Raw genomic sequence first — 11,234 nt, 5'->3', positions numbered from 1 at the left:
AATAGGGGTTTGTATCATAGTGTGACGACTCAAACCTCTTTTCGGCATACAGGAAATAGTAAAAGAGTGCTAAATGTTGAGAATATGGAATGGATGAAAGTTCATAGCACAATTAATGGATTATTGCAATGTTGACTACGGGATGGCACCTTTTTTCTCCAAAAGCCTTAGCTGGAAATAAATATTGAAGTCTCATTGTGTAAAACTGTTTAACCCTTTTTAAAATAATCGAAGTGAATGAAACCGCGGGCATCATGTCTTCATAGTTGCCGGTTTACCGAGAGAAAATCACTATGTTGAATATTCTTTGGTATATGGCAGCAACAAATCGGCGGTAAGTTAATTATTTATTATTATGTATTACATATATAATATAATCAAAAATGGTATCGTATCGTTTCATACATGTAGGTGACTGAATTATTTAAACTAAAGGGTTTTCTTATAAAGTGTATGGACCTGCAATCATGCTTTCATCACGGTTGATTATGGTAATTAAATAATAAATAAATTAGAAAACAGAACATTTGAAAACGACACGCAAGTTACATTTCTCAAGCTTAAATTGCTTGGTACACAGATGGAAATAAAATAAAGAAATAAGCCTAATGATTTATTAATACCTTAAAATTAGCAGTAAACTAAAGTTACATTAAGAATTACAACGGTTAACGTCGACATATGCACAATAGCTGCGCGTTGCAGCTGCCTGTGCGCCATCCCAGACTCCTGCACACAGATTGACACAACGCAGCCGTGCAGATCCGTTGACGAGCGCCATTTAACATCTCCATTGGTTCCATGCCTTCTACAGACAGTTGTGGATTGTCTAAATCTTCATCTGAAAGAAATTAACAATTAATAAACATGAACACTCTCTACAAATTTTACAACTACTATGGAATATATGTTCGTGTTTTGATATGCGGGAGTCATTGTTTAGTTTTTGAATCACCCCCTTATCTCGCCTCAAGAAATTAAAAAATATATACCAATAGGTGAAGCCAGTGTGATGCACACGAGGGCGACAAAAAGAGCAACAGCCAAAACCTTCATGTTTATTATTGAATTAAATTAGTTTTGCCTCAAACACTTTTAGAATGAGTTTAGTCGCTTACATGTCCTAATTATATGCAAATTTGATAGACATTTGAATGATATCTAATCAATGATGTCCTACTTGTAATGTGCAATTCAATTGAACAATCATACTTAATCATCGATTATCTGCAGGTAAAAAACCTTGCTATACATACTTTCTTTTGTCGCTACATTGACGTCATACGATGTTATTTATATTTCATGTAATTACCTACTTATACCAATAGAACCTATCTATTGCTAATGTATGTATTTTCATAGTTAAATACGTTAATATCAAGATCAATTTGTTAAGAGCCGTTTAAGCTAGAAGTGCCCTAACAGATACTCACTCATAGTATACAAAATAAACACTCATTATAAATGTTTGTTTCTTTGTTAATAAACCCAGACTAAAAGTTTATTTTGTAAAAAAGAATGTATTACGCAATAGTTGCGTTTATAATATGAATTTTCATTCTTTGTTTACTTAGACTTTGTACCAAACCTGTTTACATTATTTAACTTGTACAATACAATATATAATAAACGATTTTATTACATATGACAAGATTGTAGCAAAAATTGATTTTGTCAACATTATCTGTTGTAATTTATTTTTGAAGATAACATAATCGATGTCACAAGTCCCTAATTTGGTGCAAAAGGTAAGCATTTAATTTTAACAGAGACAGGTTTCATAATATACGGTAATTGAAGAAATTAAACCAATCCCTTCATTCCTTTATGTGACCTATACACATGATTTTTATTCACCGTAGCCAGTTCACCAGTAGGGATTAGAAAGGACAACTTACGAGTTGAGACGCTGAAGCCATAAGACAATCAACTATCTGATTTATTAAATAATATATGTAAACTTATTCTTAAAATGTATATTTTACTTTTGGCATTCACCTAAACTACTTAACAGATTTAAAACTTTAGCATTTAGCGTAAAATGCCGATTTTAATAATTGATTAAATAATAACAGATAATTACATGTCATGTAATGATCTAATATTATTCCCAACGATTTGACCGCGAGCCGTTAAACGTGAGCTGAAAATTTGGATCGAGATCACCGTTAAAATTTACGTGGCGCCTCTAAAGACAACAGCTTCATTTTTTTTATTCTACCTAGATTATGTCTACAGACTAGGGTAGAATATTAACAAAGAAAAGAAATAAACACTGTTACTGCAACTTTATTAGGTTCTTCCCTGAAGATTATAATAATACCTATTATCGAGTCTAATCTTTGATTAGATCAGGAAACCTACTTAAATTACATATAAATACACCGCTTGTAAGCGAACAGTCACATCCTTAACAAGTGTTCAGGACTTATTAAAAATAACTCATAAATAAACATGAAGGTTTTACTCGTTGCAATCGTTGCCGCCCTCGTCTGCATCACACAGGCTTCACCTACGGGTAAATAAATTTGCGTTATATTTTATATTAGAATATTATTCGCAATATTATTAAAAAAGCCTCTCAAAGCGGCGTTATAAAGAGTTTCCAAATATAATAATTAATAAATTTGTAAAGATATTCCATTGTTTGTCCAACAAAAACATTCAACAACTTCACTTTCTAAATGTTTTGAAAAAGTAATTAATTATTAAGAGTAAGTGAGAATTTAAGAATGTTCATAATTTTTTTTAACTATAGATAATCCGGATGTAGAGATACCAGAACTGGTAGCAGATGCTATGGAATCAATGGAGATGTTGAACGGCGCTCGTCAACGGATCTGCACGGCCGCGTTGTGTCAATCTGTGTGCAGGAGTCTGGGATGGCGCACGGGCAGCTGCAACGCGCAACTTTTGTGCATCTGCAGACGTTAACTCATTAATTTTGATTAGATAGAGATAAGATTTATTATAAATCTCATGTCAATTATTTTAATAATAAATTGTAAGGCCTATTAAACGTCTTTTTAAAACTGATATAAACCCTCATTGCAACAAAAGGTAATTTAGTGTTCCAACGTCAAAATATGCAAGCGAAAATTAACTTTTATTTAAATTATGATAAATAATATATATACGGTTAAAGCATTGCTCTACAATTGTTGTGCAAATAAATTCATTATCTTCGGCTCTATATCAATACAATTAAAAGTATTTTTTCATCACAGTCACAGAGTTTACTCAACAACAAAGCTATGATAGTCTGCGATTAGCATTTCTTAATGAAGCCCCATCTCGTGTCACTATTTACAATTGGTTTAACGAGTTTAAGCGTAGCGTAGCAATCTCAATGATGATCCACCGCCGCCGATTAGGCACGTCGTTTAACAGCGACTATTGAAGATCATCAGTGCTGTGCGACGCATGTTAGAGGAAGATAAGAAAGTGACCTATCAGCAAATACGGGCAAGCCTAGGCATTGGTATGAATTAAGTTCAAAAAAAATTTCAACATTTAGGTGTCTGGAGCTCTGTACCAGATGGATTCCCCATACTTTTACCCACGACTAGAAACACCTTCTCATGGACTGGTGTCGCCAAATGTTACATAAGTTCAACGGCGGTGACTCAAATGCTGTATTTGACATCGTGACAGGTGATGAAAGCTGGATATATTGCTACGAACCTGAAACCAAAATACAATATTCCCAAGAACTAAAGATAAAATTCGAGGTATTCGCTTTACGAGGCCTAAAGATGAGGTGAAAGCGTACGAAAATTCCATAGAAGAGACACCTAAGGAAGAATGGGCCCACTGCTTTTCTCAGTAGTTCCATCGAATGCGACGATGTGTAGAGGGGAACGGAGATTACTTCTAAAAACAATAAAAGTATTGGCATCTTTCTTTATCAAGCCGTTTTTCATGTTCTAAACATTTTCAGTGTTACCTAGGTATCTAAATTGTTGCTTGCTAATTCTGTATGAAAATTGAAAAAGCAAAAGCTTTTGGTGGTCATTTTCATTCATTCAAGTTTAAATATTATAAAGCTGAGAATACGGATAAAACAAAATTCCACTGCACAAAACAACATCTATGTTACTATGGATGTATAATAAAATTAATTATGTACTTGGAAAACGTCTATGTTCTCCTATACGTCTAACTACTAAAATCATTTATGACTAAAGCAAATATGTGAATTATATATTGAAGTATATTTATTTAAAATGACATATGTACCTGTTTTGTTAAATATTTATTTATGAATTTTTTGAAGATGAATAAATTTATTATAAATTTTAAATCAGTTTTTTTTTAATATCTAATCTAGTATATCACTACATATTTTAATAATAGTACGTTTAATTTCAAGTGATGACACTCATTTTATGAAATAAGTTATATAAGCTAACATAGATGTCTATTAGTATAATATTTTTATATTTGTTAAAAAATTCTTCAACTCTCTGAAAGGATAATACTAAGGAATAGGTAAGGTAAGACTAACACAATACTTTCGTATGAAATATAAGTACCTTAATACGCTTTGTGCTTAAAAATACTAATATAGTAAAAAAAAAATATAAGCCATGAAACTTAAATAACTTTATTAAATGAATTTATACTTTTCTAAAAGTTAAATAAAATAAGCAAAATTGGAAGTCAAATCTTCTACATAGTATGTTATGGCGTGAAGAGCGGGTCCTCTTGTTCTTTATGAACTTCATATGTTTTCTAAGAACTTTACATGGTATTCAACCCTTGAGGGCGAGGCTCATACGTGTCTGTCGCGCGGCTAACGGGTCATCACCACCACCCCGTCGCCACGACAATCTCCGGAACACTTCTGTGGCGTAGAGTGTCATTAAAACCGGAACTGGTCCAAAGTACCGTACCCTGTGTAGAAACGGACTCCCAATTTAGTGACACTGACTATTTGTATAAATAGTTATACAACCGAGAAAACAATGTCACCGTGTTTTAGCATTCCACTGTTATCGTTGAATATCTCCAGTTTTATAAAGTTAAGAGACGGGTTTTGTTGATTATTATGAATATGTAGTGCTTTACAAGATGAATCCATTACGTGCTTAATAGTCTCTAGGAGGTACTTAAAGTCTCTAAACTTATGCTAACACTTCCTACACCAATCCACGGCACTATCACTAACACTAAGACCTATCGGAGTCCGGTCCCGGGTGGGTTCTGTAGAGCCCATTGCGAGACTGGCTGCCACTGCTGCTGCCAATGCCGCTATCGACGTCTCCTGCTGCCCATCAATTGTTTTCTGTATTGGAATTGTTGCTTGGCCAGATGGTATCTGCTGGACAGGTGCTACCGTACCTGCTCGACGAAACCTCCGCAACAATAGAATCGCTCCTACCACGACGAAGATGCCCAAAATAGAGTATAAGGCAATATACTGATGTACGTCGTGAAATGTCACACTACTAATTATGGGAGCCTCCTTTCGCATATCTTCCAGATCCGTGCCTATTTTATCAAGACTATTAATTGTGTAGTTGTTTTTTGAATTTTCAATAACATCCGAGGATAAGGACACATTTATCATATTATTAATTGAATCCATATAAGGCGAATAAACCATTGGTCCAGTCTTGAGCACATTCTGATACTCGTTATGAGCATAAATGACACCTTTCTTGTTGCGTAACATGCAACCATGACCTATGCTTATTAATCCAGTCGTATTTAATTGTTCTGCAGAAATTTGATCGCCACACATAATATGTAATGGACACCGATCACAACAAAAGTATAAATATGTATTCTTTTTATTCAGGTCAATCCACTCGTTATCGCATGGCATTTTCTCAACCTGACATTGCTTTTTCATTCCTGTCTTACATAAGCTATCTTCTGGTTTCATATTATAAAACAGTTTAGGTAGGTTACAATAATAAATATCGGAATAATAATCACAACTTGATAGCAATTCATTTTCTGACATCTGTATGTATGAATTTTTTTCTTTGTTTATTGCGACGAGATCTGAAATAGGGACAATTTTGACCATCGTAAGTGCGTCACTCTTATAAGGAACAGAAATCACATTATAGATTTCAAAATCATCTCGGCTGACAAGCGGAACCGAGATTTCCAATATTAATTGCTCATAAAGCATCCTTGCCTTAACTCTTAAAAATTTATATATATTGCCAAATTGTTTTTGACTATTATTAATTGGCAAAGAAAGATCTGTTGAAATATGATTGGATATTATATTTAATTCCCTGCGTAATTGTTCCGACGAAATAAGGTGAAAATTAAATCGACCATGGTAAATATCGGTGATGGTGTCAATCAGATACTCCTGCATATTCCTTAAATTAGCAAGTACGTTTGTTGCTGAAATGCTGTCAAGAGTAAACTGAGTAATGCGCTCTAGTCTATTGATTTCAGTGACTTGAGTAGTAATTGCCTTCTTAACTTCATTTGCGTGTCGATTTATTAATTTTCGTAAATTATAATTTTCTTCCTCTGACCGCTTCATGAGATTGTACTCCGCTTCCAGAACTGATGTCTGATTTTTCCACAGGTTTGCCAAATGCTGCTCATTCTCTTTAACTAAAGAGATATCCTTTTGATATTGTTCAGCGAATGATTCGTCCAATACTCCGAATAAGGAGTGTGCCGCGTATCCGACACCGTTGATAAGGCCGCGCCGACGCCGCTTCGAGCGCGTGCCCGGGTGCTGCGTAAGCAACACCTGATCGTAGTATTTGAGTTCCTCGAAGCTATGACGTAATTGATTCATAGTAATTTCGCAATGTGTTTTTTCATCGAGGGCAGAACACATGCCTTGTAAAGTTTTATAATATTGTTCGAATGCCTTTTCACCTTCCCAATAGGGTTTCATGTCATAGTAGACAACGATTCTCCATTTTTCCTGAATTAATTGCATATTACTTATTTTGTCTAAGTATAACCCCTTATTATTGTTGAATGTACTTATATTATAATTTTCCGGATGCGTAGCTGATACGTATGTTAAAAAAAATATAAACGAAAGCATTATCGCTAAAACGTTACCGAGACCCTTTCGTAGTATGGGCCGTGGTTTTGCAGATATGTTTGATTCGTTTTCGGCTGCTTCTTTACTGCTGTTCTGCACTGGCAAGGGACTTAATTTGACAATTGGCCGTTTGATTACTCCGTTCTTTGTCTTTAGCGAAACTACTCTGACGATATTATCAGTGCCTGGATGTAATTCTACAACTCTGCCCATAGCCCATTTTCCGGGAGGAATATTCGCGTCGTGAATAGCGACCAAGTCTTGTAATTTTAAGTTTTCTCGTGGTTTTTGCCATTTACTTCGAGATGTCAATGTAGGCAAGTATTCCGATTGCCACCTCTTCCATATGTCTTGGAAAGTTTTCTCCACTAAGTACCATCTCGTTCTTAAGTCATTTTCGGTGGGCAATAATGAAAGTGTAGGGCCCCCAGTTAAGAAATGAGCTGGTGTTAGAAAATTAATATCCTCCGGATCTTCTGAAATTGGACATAGAGGCCTAGTATTTAAACAGGTTTCTAACTGCGCTACGAGTGTCGAAAGTTCTTCATATGTGAATTTTTGATCCCCGATTACCTTCTTTGTATGAGCCTTTAAGCTTTTAACAGCTGCTTCCCATAATCCGCCAGCAGAGGGCCATGCAGGTGCATTGAAATGCCAGTTTATTTCCATATCCGTAATTGTGGTGGCAAATTGTTCTTCTGCGAATACTCGTTTTAATTCGTCATACCCGGAGTCAAGTACACGATTGGCACCAATAAAATTTGTGCCATTATCACTATAAATATGTTCCGGAGTCCCTCTTCGGGCCGCCATTCTTTTCAATGCTGCTAGAAAGGCCGAGGTGGTTAAATCAGATACTACTTCTAAATGCACTGCCTTTGTAGCCATGCATATAAATACGGCTATGTAACCTTTTGTGCACTTGATTCCTCGTCCTTTGCTACTTTTTATTAGGATATATCCCGTGAAGTCAACTCCAGTATGCTTAAAGGGTCGCGCCGGATTACACCGAGCTTCGGGCAAGTCGCCCATTATTTGATATTGCATCCGAGGGTTGTTTTTAACACATGTTACACATAATCTCAATTGCCTCTTTACTGCTCTATTACCGCCCAAAATCCAGTACTTCTGTCTGATAAGTGATAATGTTAGGCGAGGGCCGCCATGAAAGGTAAGCTTATGCGCTTGGTCTATTATTAAGTCAGTCAGCCTACCAGTATGTGAAATTATAATGGGATGTTGCATGTCTTTACTAATGAAGGCATTTCGCAACCTTCCCCCCACACGAAGAAGGCCATCCTGTCCAAGATATGGATTCAATGCAATTAGTGTACTTTTATTAATGCTCTCCTTTCTTCTCAACTTTTCTATCTCATAGAAGAAGTCGTCTTCTTGTACGTTGCGAATTATCTTCCGTTTCGCTTCCTTGACTTCAGCTAATGTAAGGTATCGTTCCCTTTTATCCTTATTTCTTGGTAAAAGCCGTAATATCCAAGCAACTATCCTGATTGCCCGTGAGAAACTACTGCAGTTTTGTATTATTCCCTTTACTGTGTTATCTGTACCTTGTACTATATTAACTAAATATTGATTTTTTTCTTCTTCCTTCGTAAAATATGACTGAGTTTCCTTGTCATTCCTATATAAAGGAAGCCATGATGGACCATTCCACCATAAAGAGTGCATTTCAAGTTGTTTGACGGAAATACCACGACTGGCGCAGTCTGCGGGGTTTTCCTCTGATTTAACATAGCGCCACGTGTTTGACGGCATATCTTGAACAATTTGCTTGACTCTGTTGCTTACAAATGGCTTCCATTTCTCAGGCTGTCCCTGTATCCACCCCAAGGTTACCATGGAATCCGTCCAACCGTAACATTTAATTTTATTATACCCTAAACATGCTTTAACTTTATTAAACAGCTTTGTTAATAAAACCGCTCCACATAATTCACCTCTCGGAATAGAGATTTTTCCTTTAACGGGTACCAATTTTGTTTTGGCTGCCACCAATGAAACCTTGTTGTTTATTCGACAGTAAATAACTGCGGCATATGCTTTATTTGATGCATCACAAAATCCATGTAGCTCTAATGTGCTGTCCGGACTAGTTTGCAACCACCTCGGGATCCTTATTTTAGAAATACTTAGTTCTATTTCTTCTTTAAATTGCTTCCATTTTTTCAAAATAGAAGTAGGGATTTGATCATCCCACTTAATGTTTTGCTTCCATACTTCTTGAAAAATTATTTTCATAGCTGTAATTGCAGGAGCTAACCAACCCAGTGGGTCAAACAGCTTCGATATATCTGATAGAAGCGCTCTTTTGGTCGTCTTATTCGAGAAATCAAATGACGATTGAAACATAAAGCAGTCTTCTTTCGGGTTCCAGTATACCCCTAATGTTTTTGAAATAAGATCTCCTTTAAACGTAAATATTTGCTGGTTTTGATCTCGGTTAATTTTTTCCGAAATCTCTTTCAGTATTCTTGGTTCATTGGAAGCCCATTTTCTTAAAGTAAAACCCCCTGACTGCAACAAATCCTGTAACTCCGTTACCATGCTGCATCCTTCTTCTATAGAATGGGCCCCATATATTAAGTCATCTGTATAAAATGCCTGCTCTGTGATTTCCGCTGCCCGTGGAAACCGAGGTCTTTCATCCATAGCTAGCTGTTTTAAAGTCATCATGGCTAAAAAGGGCGCCGCTTTTGTGCCATACGTTACGGTTGTCAATTCATATTCCTGTAACGGTCGACCTTGTGAATTTCGCCAAATAATTCTTTGCATTTTCCGATCGCACTCAAAAATGTCAATATTTCTAAACATTTTCTCCACGTCTGCGGTGTATACATATCGGAATCTTCTCCACTTTAATATAAGGGATTGTAAGTCTTGTTGTAGGTTGGGACCTGTATACATTACGTCGTTTAAACTAAGTCCCGTTGATGTCTTTGCTGATCCATTGAATACAACACGCAGCTTTGTAGTTTCCGAATGTTCCCGGGTAACACAATGATGAGGTAAGTAATACCCAATCTCCGGACCCTTGTTTTCTATGAAAGACATATGCCCTAAGTCTTTATACTCATTTATAAAATCCTTATATTGCCTTGCAGTTTTTTGGCTGTTTCGCTAATTTCCGTTCCAGGCTGTGAAATTGTGCTACCGCCATTGGTTTGGACAGACCTAAACTTTCCTTAAAATTATCTTTTAGCGGAAGTCGAACCTTGTACTTTCCATTTGCTTGGCGCAGTGTTGTTTTCTTATACAACTCAAGACAATATTGGTCTTCAGAGGACACGACGGATGGGGACTCTTCAATGTCTTCTATTTCCCAAAATTTCTGTAAATCTTCAGTGTTATTTAGTATTATGTTGCATTGATATGACTTAAGTTTTCCACATAAGATCCATCCAAATCGTGTCTGTTGTGCTATTGGTTGTGAAAGATTTTCCCCTCTTAATATTCCACTCATCATAATTTGGGCGTAGACATCGGCCCCAAATAATATGTCTACTTGACTACTTCTGTTAAATTCGGGATCTGCCAATTCGATGTCTTTGATATATGGCCATGACGGCATATTAAAGGAGTTATTTGGCAATTTGTGTACTAAATTATTCATGATAAAAACTCTTGTTTTTAATGTATAGTTAGTATGGATAGAAGTACAGGTCAGTGTAACCTGACCCTTGATTCGTTGTGTGTTTTCCCCCACTCCTGAGATAACACCATTGCAGCCTTCCCTCTTTAGTTTCAACAACTGTGCTGCCTTTTCGCTAATTATTGATATTTGAGACCCCTGGTCAATAAGTGCGCGCATAAGGTAAGGCTTTCCATTAACCCCTAACACTTTAATTTTTGCGGTAGCTAAGAGGACTTCTGAAAAATCCTTAGATGCCGTATGTACCCTTTTTGAATGCTCCCTCGTATAATTACTATTTTGATATTGAAGCCTGTTTGTAGACGGGCGATTAGGTGAATTCGAACTATTTAATGCATTATGTAACCTTGTATTATGCTTCTGATAACAAACTCTGCATCTGATTTGTGAAACACAATCCTTGACATCGTGGTCACATAAACAATTAGTACATATCTGTAATGCTAAAACTGTATCAAGCCTTTCTCTATGATTCATAGCTATAAAAGATTTACAATTAAACGTGACATGATTAGCTGTTTTGCATATTTT

At 36.0% G+C, this 11,234-nt stretch overlaps 1 protein-coding gene and 1 long non-coding RNA gene across 2 annotated transcripts; both read right to left on the bottom strand.

The window, feature by feature from the left end:
* Nucleotides 1-600: 600 nt before the first annotated feature.
* Nucleotides 601-1,135, bottom strand: LOC123711464. Its single transcript, XR_006753956.1, has 2 exons — nt 993-1,135; nt 601-841 (listed from the first exon to the last, which is right to left on the bottom strand). It is a non-coding gene; the product is annotated as an uncharacterized LOC123711464 (long non-coding RNA).
* Nucleotides 1,136-5,057: 3,922 nt separating this feature from the next.
* On the bottom strand, nt 5,058-10,099 carry LOC123711460. Its single transcript, XM_045664064.1, has 2 exons — nt 7,610-10,099; nt 5,058-7,512 (listed from the first exon to the last, which is right to left on the bottom strand). Exons 1-2 carry the CDS (start codon nt 9,956-9,958, stop codon nt 7,486-7,488), a joined length of 2,376 nt encoding a protein of 791 aa, XP_045520020.1. The 5' UTR covers nt 9,959-10,099; the 3' UTR covers nt 5,058-7,485.
* Between the last annotated feature and the right edge of the window lie 1,135 nt (nt 10,100-11,234).

This window comes from Pieris brassicae, chromosome 6, assembly GCF_905147105.1.
Source record: "Pieris brassicae chromosome 6, ilPieBrab1.1, whole genome shotgun sequence".
NCBI lineage: Eukaryota > Metazoa > Arthropoda > Insecta > Lepidoptera > Pieridae > Pieris > Pieris brassicae.
This window is presented reverse-complemented; position numbering and strand designations above follow the sequence as displayed.

Coding starts and splice junctions, on each gene's coding strand:
- LOC123711460 (XM_045664064.1), bottom strand. CDS start 9,958: ATGTATACAGGTCCCAACCTACAACAAGACTTACAATCCCTTATATTA. Junction 7,513..7,609: donor TAAAGGCTCATACAAAGAAG/GTAATCGGGGAT, acceptor GTCCAATTTCAG/AAGATCCGGAGGATATTAAT.